This window comes from Trichomycterus rosablanca, chromosome 5, assembly GCF_030014385.1.
Source record: "Trichomycterus rosablanca isolate fTriRos1 chromosome 5, fTriRos1.hap1, whole genome shotgun sequence".
NCBI lineage: Eukaryota > Metazoa > Chordata > Actinopteri > Siluriformes > Trichomycteridae > Trichomycterus > Trichomycterus rosablanca.
The window spans coordinates 25,259,315-25,279,794 of record NC_085992.1 but is presented as its reverse complement, the minus strand read 5'-3'; the positions used below and the strand labels follow the sequence as shown (position 1 = coordinate 25,279,794).

Here is a 20,480-nt window from a genome sequence, read left to right as displayed (position 1 = left end):
CTTAACTGAAACACAGTCCAAAGACATTTTATTTCTATTTATTTATGCATTTTCTCCCAATTGTCTCCTGATTTTTAGCATAGTCAATTTGTCTTCCGCTGCTGGGGATCCCTGATTGCATTTGAGAAGGGTATGTTGCTGCCCACGCCTCCTCTGACCCATGCGCAGTCCTAGCGGACCCCTTCTTTTCGCCCATGCACTCTGCACAGGTGCCTCTATCTGCCAACCAGGATCCTTACACAGCGTTTGAAGACCCCACCCACATAGTCCGATCGTCCTGCCCTAGTAGACAAGGGGGCCAATTAGTGTCTGCTGCAGGCGCTGCCAATTATGCCCACTAGATGGCGGCCAGCCGACCGGTGGCAATGCCGAGTTTCGAACCAAGGAGTTCAGAATCTCGGCACTGGTGTGCTAGCTGGGTGACTTATTGCAGGTTTTCTCAAATATACTGTACATGCATCAACTTAAGTTATTAATTTAGTGGTGTACATAACATTTTCTGATTTCACAACAGGGGCTGCTTACTTGTAAGGACTCTGAGCTTACAGCAATGTAATGCTTGCTTGACTGTGAGCAGTGTCAGTTATGGAAGACGTGTATTTTGTTGATTCTTGGGTATTATCTGGGCAAATTTTTTCCTTACAAATGTTTAAGTATTTTCCAAGCAACCTTGGCAAATAACAACTGTTCCATGCATCACACTGTTAATTTCTCTTTCTGTCTCTTTGTGTGTGTGTACAGATAAGTCAGCAACTCCAATCACAATTACTAACAAGACATTAAGAAGTCATTCTACACCAGTCACTGAAATACCAGAATTGCCATGACTTGTAATATAACTGTTTTACATCTGATAGCACTGTTGGATTATGGGTGAAAAACGTATGCATCAAATCACTGCGCCTCTAAGTCAATTGAACACTTAGGTTTAATAACCCTTAAAGCAACTATTTACAAACATAAACATCATTGTCACCAGATGCTTTATCCCAGTAAGGACCATTTGGGTCTGGTGCACCAAAGGCAATGCAGCATTAGATTGTGACAAGATGAACCTATACAATAAAGTCACAACACACGCATTGACTCATTTACAGGATATATTATGCAGTCCACCACAGCTGGTAAAATGAGTGCTGCCCAGTAACATAGGTCCTTGGATTAATCCTTAACCTTGGTCAGTATCTATAAGAAGTATTGAATACTCAGGTATTACCTCCCAAATGGTGTGTTGCTTTGAACAGGGCAACTCCTGTCTAGCAACTAAGTTTTTGGGGTGGTAGTGGACCCACTGTTACCAGGATTAGGCACTTACCAAACAAATGTACTTGATTTAGTTATTCAGTAATGAAATGTTTTAAGTCTCCACACATTCTCTATTGTAGACAGGTTAGGGCTGCAGGCAGGCCAGTCCAGTTGCCCTTCAGTTGATTTACTTTTGGCAGTTATTACTTGAGTGTAACACACTGTATTAATGTGGAACTGTACATGCCATCAGACACTAATTAAATGAGTGTGGTTTAGCATTAAATCCAAACATCAATCTTTAAAAAGGACAAATGCATGTAGGTGTATTTTGCAAGCAAATACCTTTATGAAACAAAGTAAAAATAGAAACACATTCCAGAACTTTTTTCAAAATGATTTTATTGGGAGAACTACAAAAATGTACAGTACAAAGTTAACAGTCTCACTCAAACAACTTGTAGTGAACTGACTCCGCTCCAAAAAAGAAAGACCCCCCTCCAAAAAGTATGTTACAACTCGTCGTCTTTTTTGTCCATTTTTAATTACATTCAAAAAGCCTTACTTTAGATAAAGTAGTCAAGAAAAAGTACATAGTGCCCAGCCCCTGTACCTACTATGTACAAGCAAACATGTTCACCCACTACCCCATCCAGCAAGATTAGAATCCTCAGACATAATCAATCAAAGACAAACGAGAGAACAACTAAAAGTCCACCTAAACGTCTACAGAAATGGGGAGTTTAAACAAAAAAAAAGAAAAAAAAAGAAAGCTTTTTGCTCCAAGGCCCCTTAACTGTACTGATAAGTGGTAACAGCCTCCCAACAAGGTTAAATTTAAATCTACATTCAGCTTCTGTTTGTGTAAAACAATGACTTGTAATAAAAAAAATACTTTATTTGGTGAATTGTAAGGCATGTATGGTGGTGGACCCCTTAGGCACTAAGGTAATAATACTGGGGCTGTGAATTGCTACATTCTCAAAGCATGTGGCAGGAATCCTAGCCTGGCTCTGTGCGTTACAATAATAAAACCCCCCAAAAAAACCAAACAAACCAAAACAAATAACGCTTAAACACGTTTTTGGTTACGCTATTCCATTGGGATCTTAGTCACACAAGTCTAACCATTTAAAAAAAATCTAAAAAATTTTATTTGGACGGTGTTTATCATCCACACAGTTTACATTCTGTAGCTAAAGGGACGTTTCTAGGGATAAAAACAGAAAGTCTTTCACAAGTAACATCCCTACAAAATTTCAATCACGCAAATGTTTAATGTTCGTAAACAAGGAAACAAAAACAAAATGAATGAAATAAATATCACATACAATCTCTTAAATTAAGTTTTTTTTTTTTACTCATTTACAATAAAATAAAGTGAAGTTACAAAAGGAAGAACAAACAAAAATATATTACTGTGGAAAAAAGAACATACACTCCACTTTATGTAGATTAATAATGGCAATCATAATTTAAACATAAAAGAATATAGATCTATTGCTTCAACATACTTGATAAATACAGTATGGACACAATTATCAAATGTAGCCTATACTTTTCACAAGATAATAAATAAGTTAAATAGGTCATAGCCAGTTATGTACTGCTATGTAATCACTCAAAACAGCTAAAAAAATATATATAATATATTCAACCATCAGCAGTGATTTCCCCAACAGACCAAAACAAGAGTGATTCAGCTCTAAGCAACACCACTACACTAACCCAACCAAACCACTGGGTGGCACTGTCACCAAACTGCTTCAACTTTTGGAATGGAAGATTTTTTTAAGCTTTCACAAGCGCTTACATAGGCTACTTTAACTTTTTGTCAAGGCATATTCTTGGTGGGATGGAGGAAAATAATGTGAAACCTGTCAGTCTTTCACGGTCCAAAGTTTCTGTGCACAAGACCAAAACCATGTCTTCGGAAAGTGTGATGGTCTCAAAAGCCGAAAGACTCAGAAGTCACCGGTGGAATGCCTTCGGTCGATATCTACTTTCATAGCTATCGGTTAGAGCAGGGGAAAAAGAAACTAAAACTAATGCCACGTAGAGGGTCTGACGAGCCATCTGCCCTGGATTGTTTTCGAATAAAGTCCCCCTCTTTATCAACTAGTCGCTGACTAGGTGCCATTTTAAATCTGCAGAATGCAATGTTTGGTAAAAGATGGAGCATTATCATTTGAGAAAACTAATTAAAACCTGGGTTTAAAGAAATATGACAATCGAGTGTTGAGAAACAAATTTAAAACATGTGTGGCCAAAGACTCATCATGGATGAGCTGCACTTGCCACCCTCAGGTTAATATTACAAAATTGCCTCCTGCAAGTGGCTTTGCAGTAATCAGGTGGTATTTAGACTGTGGCACTATAGCTGTATGATTCCTTGTTTTCAAAATGTGACTCTCCTCAATAGCTAATCTGTAGCTAGTGATGGATTTACACAACAGATGTTCAGGGTAAAATGTGATACTTTAAAATAAAGGACTTCAGCCAAAGATGATTGTTTTCCGAATTAGGTTTCTCGTGTACAAGTGCCACTCTAATAGTTGAACTAAAACGACATACTGCAACTTTAAGGAATTAAAAAGGAACAGTCACATTCTGCCGCTTTCCATAGCAAGAACAGTTGTGTAATGCTAGCCCTTAAAAAAAAAGTGCATTATTTAACCTTAAAACTATTTATGAGGGGGAAAAGGCAGACAAACTGGACCAGTTTATTAATGAAACCATAGCAATAAGTGAAATTGGAGTATTTTTTGGTTGTGTGTTGAATAATACAAACCCAGTGACCTAATTCGCCCAGTTTTCTCAAATGGTTGGTGGAAAAATAATGCATTTTGTTTCCAAGCATTGCATTACCCAAACCTTTCTGCTACAAAAACAATCACACATGACAGCTCCCTTTTAAGTTTGGGAACTCCTTCAGTCTTAAAACACAAGGGGGTCCCAAAAACAAACCAAAAAAAAGTGATGAATCAATCATCAGAAATGGAGAGCCTGCTGAAGATGGGTAGGCGCCTGCCTGCATCCAGGCTGGGTGACTCTGAGCCACTCAGACTACCAGAGGAGCTGAGGGAACCGCTGGCGTAGCTCTCGCGGTCAGACATAGAGTCATACGGGCTGGAAGGAGAGTCAAACACGGGCGACTCGGACAAACGTTGCAGTGCTTGCAGCTGCCCGAGACTGTAGGGAGGAGAAGGGGGACCGACGGAGGTTTGAAAGTTGTTGTAGTAGGTCGGGTTAGACTGGTAGACCGTGGATGCTTGCACTGCCAGCGGGGCGAGAAGCGCCTTCAGGTCCTGCGAGGTGGTGAATGAAGAAAAGGCACTATTAGCACCCGATGCTAGCACGTCTTCGTAGAAGCCGCTTGTAGAAGAAAGTGGAGGTGGAGTGCGGGATGCTGGGCTGTCGCTGAGATTCGAGTCCAGTCTGTATTCGGTGGAGAAACCAGAAAAGCTCAAACTGTGGTGGAGTTTGGGTCTGTCGCGGAAAGCATTGAGAGCGGCTTGCTGCGGAATGGGTTTCAGTTCGTTGCTGCCGCTGGTGGTGAGCGGTGCTGGTCTGCGCTCGTCTGCGTTGTGGATGAAGTGGCACCGCGGACCGTATGGACAGAAACCGATAGTATGGAAGGTGCGGCACGGCTCGGTTTTGTATTTCGGGTGGCGAGATAAGCTGCGCAGCTCGTGAAAGCCGTGCGCGAACTGGCACTTCTCACCGTATTTACAAGCCCCGTTCTCTTCAAACGGCCGACACAGTTCGGTTTTATAGCGGGTGGAGTTGATCTGAGAGCCTGGTTTCTGCTGCTGCTGCAGCGCCTGTAACTGCTGGCTGCGCTCGCCCGTCTCGCTGTATGCGCGTTCACGAAACTTGTTTTCCTTGTTCATGATGGCGGTGTTGGCAGTGCTGGTCGTGCTCTCCTTCATGTTGCTGTAGCACGACGCAGAGAACTTGCTGTTGTTGTCTGCATTGCTTGTCGAATTGCGCCGAAAAAACGGCAAATACGAGCAGCTGTCGGAGATAGCCGAAGTCGAGACGGGCGCCCCGACAGCCTTCTTATCCAGAATGCTATTCAGGTGGAGTGCGTTCATGTTCATGTTCAGACTTTTATCCTAAACGGAACAAACACACAGTTATTATGGGGTTGATTTACAGTCCGCAAGCCAGCATGAGCAACATTTCTAAGCTGCGTTAAAGTTTGAAGCAGTCACGTACTGTTCGTGAACGAGTCGACTCTTGGATGAACACTGGGAGCCGACTCGAGGTGAGGTTATTTTTAAGACGAATTAAATTCTAAAATCACCGAGCATTACGTTGGTATCAACAATGGATACTAAACAGCACATAAACTAGCTTAGTATTGCGCTAACTGAACAAACTTATAAATGAAAATGCTATTAACAGAAGAGTTGTTTGCGAGCTAAACCACTTGTTGACTCATTAAAAGGAGTCGGAACACCAATCACAAGTTTCAGCAGACTGTTTAAATACACTTAAATCCTGCATTTTACCATCATATTAGAGCAATAAAACAACAAAAAATGTGTTCTTCACAGCTTAAAATAGAATCCAAACCATTTTGTCTGTTTCATCTAAGTAAATCTAAAGAGGTTTAATGAGCAGAAAAGTTAAAGACTGCGGATTAGTCAACTACTGTAGTTTTAAAGAACTAGAAATATGAATTCTGCGCATCAGCCGGTGTATTTATGGGTTTATTTCGTTCAATGCATTTGTTGAAATCAAACATACCAAATTTAAGAATGCAAAACTAAAACTTTCCCCCCATTATTAAAGACAACTTTATCAGCACCGTCCTCACACTGAGATGTACTTTTAAATCATCAAGTGCACAGAAAATTAGAACTATACTAGAGTAGGAAACTAACTGTTGTTTTGCATGCTCTTGTCCAAACTACAGTCCTACGTGAAAGACATGCATGTAAAATATTTCATAAATAAGATGTAGAATAACTTTAATACCTTATAAAGCATGTCGATGTCGTAGAAAGCGGACAGGATGGTCGCAGACATGTCGAATTCTGAACTTTGCAGCCGCACTTGATCTCTCATTTGAGGAACCAGCAAAAGATCCCGGAGTGCAAATAAAAAGTTAGTCAGGACCCCTACGTTCCGAGAGAAGCAGGACGAATTCCAGACGCGGTCTGAAACACGCGTAATGTGCTCGTTTCTGTAATTCTGTAATTCTGTAATTCTCGCAATTCTTCCTTCTTCGTGAATTCGCGAGCAAGAAGAGAATAGCAGAGCGCCCGCCCTTAGCTCGCAATAAATACGTAGTCGAAGCGGCGCGGAGGGCGGGGCTTGTGAAGGTCCTCCTCAACTCTCGAGCTGATTGGTTGACGCTGACTCCGTCCACTGTTCTGTCCCGCTAGAAGTTTTTGAGCAGACCTGATTAGGAGAAATTCAATGCGAGCACATGTTCGCAAACAATACGCTTTATTCACTGCACATCTGATGAATTTGTACTAAAATGTGTATTTAAAATGTCAGTTTATTCTGTTAGGACATACACAAACACTAGATCTACAGCATGTATGTTAAAAAAAATATTGTGTAAATCTTTAAACGCACATATGTCAGACTATGGCTGCGGTCTGTTTTGAATATATCACTGCCATCCCCCACCGCCGAAAACTAAGTTCAGCCCTCTGTAGTAAGAACTCTAAGGTGCTTAGCCTGACAACTGTTTTAGAGCCTTTTTTTTTTTTTAAAGCATCCATCCTCACTTCAGAACGGACAGATCCAACAAAGGGAGTTAAGGGACAGTGGTAGCCTAGTGGGTAGAGCTTTGGGCTATCAACCGGAAGATTGGCGGTTCAAACCCAGCCTCTGCTATGCAGCCACTGTTGGGTCCTTGAGCAAGGCCCTTAACCCTGTCTGCTCCAGGGTCAGCCGTACGATGGCTGACCCTGTGCTCTGACCCCAGCTTCCAAACAAGCTGGGATATGGAAAGAAAGAATTTCATTGTACTGTACATCTGCATATGTATACAGTGTATCACAAAAGTGAGTACACCCCTCACATTTCTGCAAATATTTTATTATATCTTTTCATGGGACGACACTATAGACATGAAACTTGGATATAACTTAGAGTAGTCAGTGTACAACTTGTATAGCAGTGTAGATTTACTGTCTTCTGAAAATAACTCAACACACAGCCATTAATGTATAAATAGCTGGCAACATAAGTGAGTACACCCCACAGTGAACATGTCCAAATTGTGCCTAAAGTGTCAATATTTTGTGTGACCACCATTATTATCACTGCCTTAACCCTCCTGGGCATGGAATTCACCAGAGCTGCACAGGTTGCTACTGGAATCCTCTTCCACTCCTCCATGATGACATCACGGAGCTGGTGGATGTTAGACACCTTGAACTCCTCCACCTTCCACTTGAGGATGCGCCACAGGTGCTCAGTTGGGTTTAGTCCATCACCTTTACCTTCAGCTTCCTCAGCAAGGCAGTTGTCATCTTGGAGGTTGTGTTTGGGGTCGTTATCCTGTTGGAAAACTGCCATGAGGCCCAGTTTTCGAAGGGAGGGGATCATGCTCTGTTTCAGAATGTCACAGTACATGTTGGAATTCATGTTTCCCTCAATGAACTGCAGCTCCCCAGTGCCAGCAACACTCATGCAGCCCAAGACCATGATGCTACCACCACCATGCTTGACTGTAGGCAAGATACAGTTGTCTTGGTACTTCTCACCAGGGCGCCGCCACACATGCTGGACACCATCTGAGCCAAACAAGTTTATCTTGGTCTCGTCAGACCACAGGGCATTCCAGTAATCCATGTTCTTGGACTGCTTGTTTTCAGCAAACTGTTTGCTGGCTTTCTTGTACGTCAGCTTCCTTCTGGGATGACGACCATGCAGACCGAGTTGATGCAGTGTGCGGTGTATGGTCTGAGCACTGACAGGCTGACCTCCCACGTCTTCAACCTCTGCAGCAATGCTGGCAGCACTCATGTGTCTATTTTTTAAAGCCAACCTCTAGATATGTCGCCGAACACGTGGACTCAACTTCTTTGGTCGACCCTGGCGAAGCCTCTTCCGAGTGGAACCTGTCCTGGAAAACCGCTGTATGACCTTGGCCACCATGCTGTAGCTCAGTTTTAGGGTGTTAGCAATCTTCTTATAGCCCAGGCCATCTTTGTGGAGAGCAACAATTCTATTTCTCACATCCTCAGAGAGTTCTTTGCCATGAGGTGCCATGTTGAATATCCAGTGGCCAGTATGAGAGAATTGTACCCAAAACACCAAATTTAACAGCCCTGCTCCCCATTTACACCTGGGACCTTGACACATGACACCAGGGAGGGACAACGACACATTTGGGCACAATTTGGACATGTTCACTGTGGGGTGTACTCACTTATGTTGCCAGCTATTTAGACATTAATGGCTGTGTGTTGAGTTATTTTCAGAAGACAGTAAATCTACACTGCTATACAAGCTGTACACTGACTACTCTAAGTTATATCCAAGTTTCATGTCTATAGTGTTGTCCCATGAAAAGATATAATGAAATATTTGCAGAAATGTGAGGGGTGTACTCACTTTCGTGATACACTGTATATGACAAATAAAGTATATCTTCTAAATGGCAGCTTTGGGCAGTCCCACTTCAAAGTGCCTTCACAGGGATTTTAGTTTTTTCTCACCTAACGGACCCAAAAATCATCCCACAAATGTCATACTTATTTATTATTTATAAGGATTTTAACGTCACGTTTTACTTTGGTTACATTCATGACAGAAACTGTAGTTATTCATTACACAAGATTCATCAGTTCACAAGTTTAATTCCGAACACAGTCATGGACGATTTTGTATCTCCGATTCACTTCACTTGCACGTTTTTGGACTGTGGGAGGAAACCGGAGCTCCCAGAGGAAACCCACGCAGACACGGGGAGAACATGCAAACTCCACACAGAAAGGACCCAGACCGCTCCACCTGGGAATCGAATCCACACTGAGCCACCGTGCCACCCCAAATTTACATTTACATTACAGTTTTTATCCATACTGTGACAGTATATTGTCTAAGCAATTGAGGGTTAAGGGCCTTGCTCAAGGGCCCAACAGTTGCAACCTGGCAGTGCTGAGTCTTTAACCAGCGACCTTTTGATTACTAATCCAGTACCTTAACCTCTAGGCTACAACTGCCCTTTTCAAATTAGATGAATCATATGTTGTAAACAGGGTACAATTTAAACTCAACACAATACTGTGTTGAATGTTGTAAGACTGGAGGCTGACACCCTTGTTCTTTCTATGGGGAAGACGATACATCTTTAAATAATATGAAAGTCCTGGCTTTCATCCTCTACACTCACTGTCACTGAGAAGTTCCACATTCTTCACATGATTGCGTGGGTTTCCTCTGGATACCCCAGTTTCCTCCGGATACTCTGGTTTCCTTTCACCACCCAAAACATGCTAGTACTTGAAATTGATTGTTTTGCTCCTAGTTTTGAGTGACCCTGTGTCTGTTTGAAAATAGCTTATATTTTTCCTCAACAAGTTTGTTTAAATGGTAGTAAAAAGCAATGCTGTTTATTACTGATTATAAGAAAAGAGGGAAATGCATTACTGTTGGGTCTCTAGAACATCATGTCCTAACTAGAGCAGGCTGTGTAATTAATCATTTACCCAATCCACCAGAGAGAGAGAGAGAGAGAGAGAGAGAGAGAGAGAAAGAGCTCTAACAGCACTGTCTAATGTCATCCATTCATAGTGACCTAGTTTTTAAAACCTTACACTACATTCAGTAATTCACACTCATCAAACGTGTACACATTGTTAAACATTATAATTTACAACATTTAAATCATAAACACAGAAACCAACAGAAACCAAGCCAGTGGCTGTTATGCCAGGTTTATCTGCAGCAGTGCTCAGCCGATCTCTACACTATTTGCACATTATTTTCCCCAGTAGTAGAGAGAAAATGGAAAGCATGTGAAGGAATGTGGAAGTCTCCCATAAAACGATCTCATACTGCCCCCTAAGGGTCCAGGTTTCCATTAAAAAGTAGTCATGGGCGCCACCTAACGGACAAAAAAAGATATGTGTTTAAAGAAGGTATTTTTTTGGTGGCAAAGTCTCTCACGTGTTTCTGGGCTTTAAAATGTATTTAATGAGTTATGCTTTTGTCTATAATACCAGTCTATACAGTAAGTACTGTACAATAGACAATGATATAGACTGTAACAATATATTATGAGTATACTCTACAATAGACACAAGAACTGGACAAACAAGTCTAATAATTCTAGTCTAGTATGGGTTTTAAAATGACAAACTATACATTTATATAAAACATATGAAAGGGATTAGAATATTTTTTTATAATGCATAGCAAATATTAAATGAATAACCTTTTTGTACCAAATATTTGTCACACAAACACAATGCAGGAAAGAAGCCACTGGATTTCGTCTATGTAATCAGCAGGGGTTTCCTTTCCTTATGTTCAGGTTAACTGTGGACAATGGCACCCATGTTTTACCAGCTTTTTGGATTACATCAGACCATTCTGACAAATATGCTTTCAGCTAGATGCCAATTTAGGTTTTCTTTCTGACTTTGACAAAGAAATGAGCCATTAAAAAGGACATGGAGCAGGAATTACACTATCAAGAAATTAGAAAACCATGATACATTTACAAAATTTCCCCAATAAATAATTCATGTTGCTGTAAGTAAATCTGTAATTCCAAGACTGCCATTATATATATGTCTTAATAACAAAATTCTTAAACTTAAGTGTATAAATTCACTGAGAAGTTCATTAAGTGCACTTGCCTGGTACATACACCCCCATTTTCTCATACATTTATTGACAAACTGGAGATCCCCTGCCCATCTTTGCTCATACATTTGACATTTTCAGCATTTAGCAGACTTACAGTCTATACAGTACTGTCTAAGCAATTGAGGGTAAAGGGCCTTGCTTAAGGGCCCAACAGTAGTAACCTGGCAGTTGTGATGTTTGAACCAGCAACATTCTGCTAACTAGTCAAGTACCTTACCGCTAGGCTACAACTGCTCATCAGTCTCAGCCTTTCGTGAATATTGCTTTTGTACCAAATCATAATTACAATTACCTGTTGATCATTACATCAACTGTTAAAATCACATCATTATTTATTTGTTTTAATTTTTTATTTTATTATTAGCGCTAAATTGCCCCTGTAACAACTTGGATGTGTTGCAGGCCTGAAAAGCAAGTGTAATTGTAGTTATACAAATTAAATAAAGCTGACCAGACAAAATATCTTGGGTTCAAACTGCCTGCAATGAAATAAAAATCTTAATAATAATTTATTGTTTTCAGAATTTGTGTAATCATTCATTGTACGAGCTATATCTGCTATAAAGATGAACTTTGTGAATATACCATTAGAGTGTAGCCCATTTAAGGGCCTGTAAACTTGGCCAGCCTGTTTTCACCACATTTATCAAAAGCACCCTCATTAACTCTGTTTTTATTTTGGTGGAAAATATTTCTCATCACTGAAATAAGGAGAATAACGTTCCAACCTGAAATAAGAAGCCATAAGCGTTCTGATAATAAACTAGAGGAAGATTAACACACATTGTTCATGGAAAAAACAGGTCCTGGAAACCTTGGTTTAAATTCTGCTTGGCACCAAGTACAATCTGAATTAATTGAGGAAATACATTCAAGTCATTGTCTTTGGATTTCCACTATTAAATTGTTGTAAGGCATTCATTAATGCAAGACTATTAAACACAGTGGTTTTAATTATTTAATAAGAAAATAAGCTAGGTGCAACCTTGAACCTAGAGTGGGTCTGGTGAAATTAGGAATTAGGGCAGCACATGGGCCTTTATGCCAGATTGGTAAAAGAGAAGCTGGTACTGAGTAAAAGTCAAGACAGCCTTGTTGGAGTTTGATAAACAGCATATAAAGGATTCTCTGGTCTGATGGAACAGAAAGTGGGCAAAGCAGAAAGCAAGTATGTCTGGCAATAAACCAGCACTACACTGGGGTAAGAGTTTACCAACAGGCAAAACAACACTGAAATGGCTTTAGGGCAATATTCTGAATGCCCCTGAGTGGCTCAGTCAAGGGAAAGCCTTAAACCCCACCAAACATCTGTGAAAAGACCTGAAGGCGTGCCAGTCCATTGAGGGGACACGGAGACGCACACGGACACGTAGACGCACACACACACGGACACACACACGGACACACACACACGGACACACACACACACGGACACACACACACACGGACACACACACACACGGACACACACACACGGACACACACACACACGGACACACACACACGTTTTTGGACTGTGGGAGGAAACCAGAGCTCCCAGAGGAAACCCACGCAGAAACTGGGAGAACATGCAAACTCCACAGATAGGACCTGGACTGCCCCATCTGGGGATTGAACCCAGGACCTTCTTGCTGTGAGGCAACAGTGCTACCCACCGAGCCACCGTGCCACCCTCCAAGAAGACTTACAGCTGTAATTGCTGCCAAAAGGGGCTTATTTTATACAGGGTCTGAATACTTTTGAAAATAAGAAATTTCACGTTTTTATTTTTAATTAATGCTCAAAACTCTAAAAATAGATCTTTACTTTGACATCATGAACGATTAAGTGTATTATAAATACCCACTGAATCCACTGTGTATAAATCTTTTTCTGATAGCTATTTTGTACAACCTCAAATCAGAAAAAAGTTGGGACACTATGGAAAATGCAAATAAAATAAAAATGCAGTGTTCCTTACATTTACTTTGATTTTTATTTGATTGCAGACAAGATATTTCATGTTTTATCTGCTCAACTTCATTTCATTTATTAATATACCTCCATTCCTACATTTCAGGTCTGCAACACATTTAAAAAAAAGTTGGGACGGGGGCAATTTAGGGCTAGTAATAAGGTGAAAAAACTAAATAATGATGCGATTCCAAACAGGTGATGTCAACAGGTGATTGTAATCATGGTTTGGTACAAAAGCATCCAGGAAAGGCTGAATCTTTGATGAGCAAAGATGGCCAGAGGATCTCCAGTTTGTCAACAAATGTGTGAGAAAATGATTGAAATGTTTAAAAACAATGAACCTTAAAGAAAGATTGGTAGGGATTTGCATATTTCTCCTGCTACAGTGCATAATATCATTAAACCATTCAAGGAATCAGAAGGAATTTCAGTGTGTAAAGTCCAAGGGCGCAAGCTTAAGCTGAACACCTGTGATGTTCGATCCCTCTGACGGCACTGCATCAAGAACCGCCACTCAACAATAGCTGATATAACCACATGGGTGAGGGATTACTTTGGCAAACCTTTGTCGACCACTACAATACAGAGTTACATGCACAAATGCCACTTAAAACTTTACTGTGCAAAAAAGAAGCCTTATGTTAACCATGTCCAGAGGCGGCGTCGACTTCTCTGGGCTCTGACGCATCTAGGATGGACCATCACACAGTGGAAACGTGTAATTGTGGTCAGATGAAACAGCATTCCAGGTCTTTTTTTTTTTTTTTTTAGAAAAAATGAACGGTGTGTGATCTGAACCAAAGATGAAAAGGACCATCCAGACTGTTATCAGCAACAAGTCCAAAAGCCAGGGTCTGTCATGGTATGGGGTTGTGGCAGTGCCTTTGGCAAATGTCATTTACACTTCTGTGATGGCAGCATCAGCTCTGTGTTTTTTATTATTTGCATTTTCCATGCCGCCCCAACTTTTTCTGATTTGGGGTTGTAGTTTAAAACATCTTCACTCAGAATGCTCGGTCCAGATAATAACTTATATGCTTTTTGAATGTCGTTTTAGAAATGAATGCAACTCCACAATAATATTTCTTTTGGTCAGGATTTGGTCAGGAAACTAATCTCCACTTGACCTGCATGTTGTGCACTTGAAATACCAAGACATTCATGATTCAGCTGTTACTTCCACCTCTTCATCCCTGTGTCCATGTGGGTGTGAAGCGACCAGTTATTTTGGACTGTTCCCAAACATTACATCACAGTACAGTAAAAAAAGAACATACTAACACAGCCCTTAGGGCAATCCAGCTGTACACACACATTACGGTCACTGGTCTGCTGCTTTCTGCCAATTGCATAACAAGCCACACAGGAGGGGCATACTGAACTATTTATTTTCCTGGGAACCGTGTTAAAGGCTACATTGACATGGAAGGAGGGGAGACAACTGTGCACTGTCCAACATGAAAACCATACAAACGTGTGAAAGAGCAATTAAATAAATACAAAAATGTTGACCCTGGATGAGAGTTAATTTCTGCGGCGTGGTCACCAAGTCAGTTCTCATTCTTTGAACATGACAAAGACAGCAAATATGTTTTCCTTTTTGTAAAATGAGCATTTTTGTACATGACGCATGCATACTCATTCCCTTCTTCCTCCCTCGGACACACACTAGCATACAAATGTGCACAAGTCAGCCATAAGTCAAACAAATATAGTAAAACAGCTTTTATTTTAATATGGTCAGCATCAAGCCTGTGCATAATTTGCTTAACCAGACAAAACACCACACATTTAAAATACAGTTTATAACACACTAAAACCATGTTTAAGAATCCTGAGATGGACTACTTTTAAAGAAAACTCATTCTGAGTCAGGGAAAAAAATGATAAAACAATGGTCATATTTATACGCAGTTACAGGGTAATTGGATTTTCCTTGACATCAGCTCCTCTTGGACACGCAAGCACAGGCTGAAAGTCCCTTTGAACAGTCCAGAGAATTAAATAAATGCCCCAACCTTTGATTTAATTCACACTGAAAGGTAAAATGAGCTCGAAATGAGAGATGATGAAGGGTCTCTGGTTCTCAGCTGCAGTCTGTTTTCAGTCTCAACAGTATGTTTTGAGCAAGTGAGGCCCGCTCATTTAGCAAAGTTAGCTTCGCGTGCTCGATGGTGGTGGAGAACTGGGGCAGTGTAGGAAGGGCATCGAGCTCACGTTGGGCATAGCTGACTTTGGCATCCGCAGTAGCAGACAAATGGTCCAGCTTATCAGGGGGCAAAGTAAGTAAAGATGGTTTTATATAAAGAGCACAGAGGTGTTTGTGTAATAGACGTGCCCACTGCAGAGGCTCCGCCCACAGGTTCAGGTCCCCCTTTTCGAATAGGAATTCTTCATCCTGTTCAAGAGATGGATTAAAGTTAGCAGGAGACAAATAGGATATTCTGTAAACATGCATCTAAAATATTCTATTGGTTAGTACACTATATTGTCAAAAGTATTCGCTCGTCTGCCTTCACAAGCATATGAACTTGAGTGACATCCCATTCTTAATCCATAGGGTTTAATATAATGTCGGCCCACCCTTTGCAGCTATAACAGCTTCAACTATTCTGGAAAGGCTTTCCACAAGGTTTAGGAGTGTATTTATGGGAATTTTTGACCATTCTTCCAGAAGCGCATTTGTGAGGTCAGACACTGATGTTGGATGAGAAGGATAATTCATCCCGAAGGTGTTCTATCGGGTTGCGCAGGCCAGTCAAGTTCTTCCACACCAAACTCGCTCATCCATGTCTTTATGGACCTTGCTTTGTGCACTGGTGCGCAGTCATGTTGGAACAGGAAGGGGCCATCCCCAAACTGTTCCCACAAAGTTGGGAGCATGACATTGTCCAAAATCTCTTGGTATGCTGAAGCATTAAGAGTTCCTTTCACTGGAACTAAGGGGCCAAGCACAACTCCTGAAAAACAACCCCATACCATAATCCCCCCTCCACCAAACTTTACACTTGGCACAGTGCAGTCAGACAAGTACCGTTCTCCTGGCAACCGCCAAACCCAGACTCGTCCAACGGATTGCCAGACGGAGAAGCGTAATTCTTCACTCCAGAGAACACGTCTCCACTGCTCTAGAGTCCAGTGGTGCATGCTTTACACCACTGCATCCATCGCTTTGCATTGCGCTTGGTGATGTAAGGCTTGGATGCAGCTGCTCGGCCATGGAAACCCATTCCATGAAGCTCTCTACGCACTGTTTTTGAGCTAATCTGAAGGCCACATGGAATTCACTGAGCTCCTGAGAGCGACCCATTCTTTCACTAATGTTTGTAGAAGCAGTCTGCATGCCTTGGTGCTTGGTTTTATACACCTGTGGCCATGGAATTGATTGGAACACCTGAGTTTAATGATTTGGATGGGTGAGTGAGTACTTTTGGCAATGTAGTGTATGAAAACATGTAGCCACACTGGTACTTTTGTGGACCTTCTTTCTCTAAGGCTAGGAACATGCAAAAAGCTTCCAGCTAAGTAAGATCAGGTGTGTTATGTTGTTCCAAAGTGTGTCAACAATTTATCTTTTCTGTGTTTACGTCTGTATTTATGTTTAGTCTGGCATGGCCAAGCAGTCTCGTCAAGCTAGTTTGGCAATACAAACATTTATGAAACTTCTTCACAGAAAATGACAGGTAAAGGTTTAAAGCTTTTCTTGACCAATTTGTAGGATAGTATTTTACCTCAGTGGAGTCAGACTTTTATACCTTCCACAGCTACACAGATTAGGTATAAACAGGATGCAAGCTTGCACTGTGTTTGCATTTATATAACTGCATTGAATATGTTCCTAGCCTTGGGTACTAACAGGGTCAGAAGCTGTGGGCAGTTCTAGCTTGGCATATTTTAACATACTCAACTCTACATGGACTTTTGCTGCCAGATATTATTCAAATATGGAAGCTTACAATGCTAAACCTAAATTAAATGTGCTTCGACCAGTGAAGTTTCACTGGCAAAATCTGTGTAACTGTAGACGAAAGCTTAGCTGCAATGATTTTAACGTCATGTTTTACACATTTTGGTTACATTAATGACAGGACAGGTAATTACTCATTACACAAGATTCATCAGTTCACAAGTGTAATGTCAAACACAGTCTTGGACAATCTGTATCTCCAATTCACCTCACTTGCATGTCTTTGGACTGTGGGAGGAAACCGGGGCACCCGGAGGAAACCCATGCACACACAGGGAGAACATGCAAACTCCACACAGAAAGGACCCAGACTGTTCCACCTGGGAATCGAACCCAGGACCTTCTTGCTGTAAGGCGACAGTGAGCCACCATACCGCCCCAGTGCTACAGTAAATATAAGACTAAACAGCACTGTTAACCAACCAGTTTACTTACCAAGACAAGTGTTTCCTCAGTGCTTTGCTCTACCTGGTCATCTCCTAGCAGCCACTCTGTTAAGGTTATAATGCCAGTGGCCACCTGGCCCCACACCTGAAACAGCTGGCACAGAATTTCCACCCCCAGCTGCAGAGCAACAGGGGGAGACACAGCTCCTTTAGGTACACCTAAGGGGAAAAAACGAAGATAGATTTGTAATTAAAAAAGGTTCTTAACCTGCAGTCGGTGAGAAGTTAAAGTAAAAGCCTCTATTCTATAATTCTATACAACAGGTCAGGACTCTCCCAGGACCACAACAGAGTAGATATTATTTAGGTGGTGGATTATTCTCAGCACTGCAGTGACACTGACATGGTGATGGTGTGCGTTGTGCTGGTATGAGTGGATCAGACACATCAGCGCTGCTGAAGTTTTAAACACCTCACTGTCACTCCTGGACTGAGAATAGACCACAAAACAAAAATATATCCAGTCAACAGCACCCCGTGGGCAGCGTCCTGTGACCCCTGATGAAGGTCTAGAAGATGACCAACTCAAACAGTAGCAATAGATGAGTGATCGTCTCTGACTTTACATCTTGTGGTGAACCAACTAGGTAGGAGTGTCTAAAAGAGTGGACAGTGAGTGAACACAGTATTTAAAAACTCCAGCAGCGCTGCTGTGTTTGATCCACTCATACCAGCACAACACACACTAACACACCACCACCATTGTCAGTGTCACTGAAATGCTGAGAATGACCCACCACCCAAATAATACCTACTCTGTGGAGGTCCTGGGAGAGTCCTAACTATTGAAGAACAGCATGAAAGGGGGCTAACAAAGCATGCAGAGAAACAGATGGACTACAGTCAGTAATTGTAGAACTATAAAGTGCTTCTTTATGGTAAGTGGAGCTGATAACATAAGGCATAATAGAAATTTTGATTTAAAATTAGTAATGCCATTTAACTTTCTGGCATGGACTCCAAAATCCTTATTACTGATTATGATTGACTACAACTGGTCATTTCTGTGCTCATATAAATAGCGCTAAGACTGTCACCTTACGCTGAGAAGAAATTTGTGTGGGTGGCCAGGAAACAAACACACGTACAACATGAATTAGAAGCTTCTGGAACACAGGTGTCATTGTCCACAATCAAGCAACCTTTACATCGCCGTGGCCTTTGAAGGCTGCTGTGCAAGAGAGAGGACCCTGCTGTTAAATGAGTACCCTTAAAGCTTGACTGAAGTTTGTTCACATGAACAAAGCAAGAGCCTTCTGGAGGAGTGTTTGTGGGCAGGTGAACCATTAAACAAGGAGCCATGAGGATAATCATGGGCACAATCGGGTGTTCCAACAAAAGAATTAATGTAAAATGTAAAGTCCATGACAGACAACAAACAGATTCGGTTGAAATTTGCCAGATCATTAAAGATTTGGGTCAAATAGTTCAAAAGTGGCTATTTCTTTTTAAAAGTTATACTGTATATACTGTATATATATTTTTTTTATAAGTTTTATTATGATATATTTACAGAAAACCCAGAGAAGAAGCTTATTAACTCATTGACCTGTTTTGTTTATGGTATGTATACACCGATCAGCCATAACATTAAAACCACATCCTTGTTTCTACACTCACTGTCCAGTTTATCAGCTCCACTTACCATATAGAAGCACTTAGCAGTTCTACAATCACTGACTGCAGTCCATCTGTTTCTCTACATGCTTTCATGCTGTTCTTCAATGGTCAGGACCCCCACAGGACCACCTGTGTAGGTATTATTTAGGTGGTGGATGATTCTCAGCACTGCAGTGACAATGACATGGTGGTGGTGTGTTAGTGTGTGTTGTGCTGATATGAGTGGATCAGACACAGCAGCGCTGCTGGAGTTTTTAAATACCGTGTCCACTCACAGTCCACTCTATTAGACACTCCTACCTAGTTGATCCACCTTGTAGATGTAAAGTCAGAGACGATTGCTCATCTATTGCTGCTGTTTGAGTTGGTCATCTTCTAGACCTTCATCAGTGGTCACAGGACGCGGGGCGCTGTTGGCTGGATATTTTTGATTGGTGGACTATACTCAGTCCAGCAGTGACAGTGAGCTTTTAAAAAAAAACTCCATCAGCGCTGCTGTGTTTTATCCACTCATACCAGCACAACACACACTAACACACCACCACCATGTGAGATTCACTGCAGTGCTGAGAATGACCCACCACCCAAATAATACATACTCTGTGGTGGTCGTGGGAGAGTCCTGATCATTGAAGAACAGCATGAAAGGGGGCTAACAAAGAATGTAGAGAAACAGATGGACTACACTCAGTAATTGTAGAACTACAAAGTACTCCTACAGTGAGTGTAGAAACAAGGAGGTGGTCATAATGTTATGCCTGATCAGTGTACATCCACAGAAAAAAGAATAGTTACAGAAATCCCAAAACTGCCATGACCTATGCCTCTTACAAGTGCATATAACCTTTTGACCTTGTCTGTAGTTGCTGGTTTGAATTTGTGTATTTACTTTGCAACAAGATCTTTCCACTGGGCCTTGATACACTAGATTAGAAATGTGAAACAGTTGTAATTTGGCCTCCACTGTGCGTCAAACCACAGTTCTTAATAAATAGAATGTCAAAATAGTCATGATTGGTGGTGTTCAGACTTGAATAAACCTACTGTGTATTATAGTAACACAAAATTGGGGAACAGCCTAGATCCCGCTGGATTAACAACTAATAAACGTACGTGACCTGTGAGACTTGCTTTTGGCCAGTGCCACTCCAGATGATAAAGTTAAAACCCACTATTACACAGGACTGAGGGAAATGGAGGTCAAGTGCTGAATTTCCTACGCATATTCTAAAAAACATATTGCTGAAATATTCCCCGAGGCATGATCTGGGACAGAGGTTTCCTACACAGTACTTGAGTCCCAGCCAGTAATCTTTTTATTTTACACAGGAGGCAGATTAATTCCTTGATTATTTCACTTACATGTAGTGATAGCTGAAATATAACAAAACCAGATT

At 41.3% G+C, this 20,480-nt stretch overlaps 2 protein-coding genes across 2 annotated transcripts in view; both read right to left on the bottom strand.

Moving 5' to 3' along the window:
- Positions 1 to 1,630: 1,630 nt before the first annotated feature.
- LOC134315012 (mRNA decay activator protein ZFP36L2-like) lies at positions 1,631 to 6,480 on the bottom strand. Its single transcript, XM_062995898.1, has 2 exons — positions 6,232 to 6,480; positions 1,631 to 5,363 (listed from the first exon to the last, which is right to left on the bottom strand). The coding sequence occupies exons 1-2, from the start codon at positions 6,319 to 6,321 to the stop codon at positions 4,230 to 4,232; spliced, it is 1,224 nt and encodes a 407-aa protein (XP_062851968.1). The 5' UTR covers positions 6,322 to 6,480; the 3' UTR covers positions 1,631 to 4,229.
- An 8,280-nt stretch (positions 6,481 to 14,760) lies between these two features.
- The window catches only part of thada (THADA armadillo repeat containing), a 220,069-nt gene continuing 214,349 nt past the window's right edge, over positions 14,761 to 20,480 (bottom strand). Inside the window, exons 37-38 of the mRNA XM_062995897.1 lie at positions 17,453 to 17,622; positions 14,761 to 15,448 (exon numbers count right to left, since the gene is read on the bottom strand). Of these exons, the coding sequence (XP_062851967.1) occupies positions 15,137 to 15,448; positions 17,453 to 17,622 (482 nt within the window). The 3' untranslated portion in view covers positions 14,761 to 15,136. The remainder of the gene's footprint in view (positions 15,449 to 17,452; positions 17,623 to 20,480) is intronic.

What these genes read in the sequence shown, in the direction of transcription:
- LOC134315012 (XM_062995898.1), bottom strand. Translation starts at nt 6,321, where the DNA reads ATGAGAGATCAAGTGCGGCTGCAAAGTTCAGAATTCGACATGTCTGCG. An exon ending in ACATCGACATGCTTTATAAG is followed by an intron (nt 5,364 to 6,231) that starts GTATTAAAGTTA and finishes TGTTCCGTTTAG; the next exon opens with GATAAAAGTCTGAACATGAA.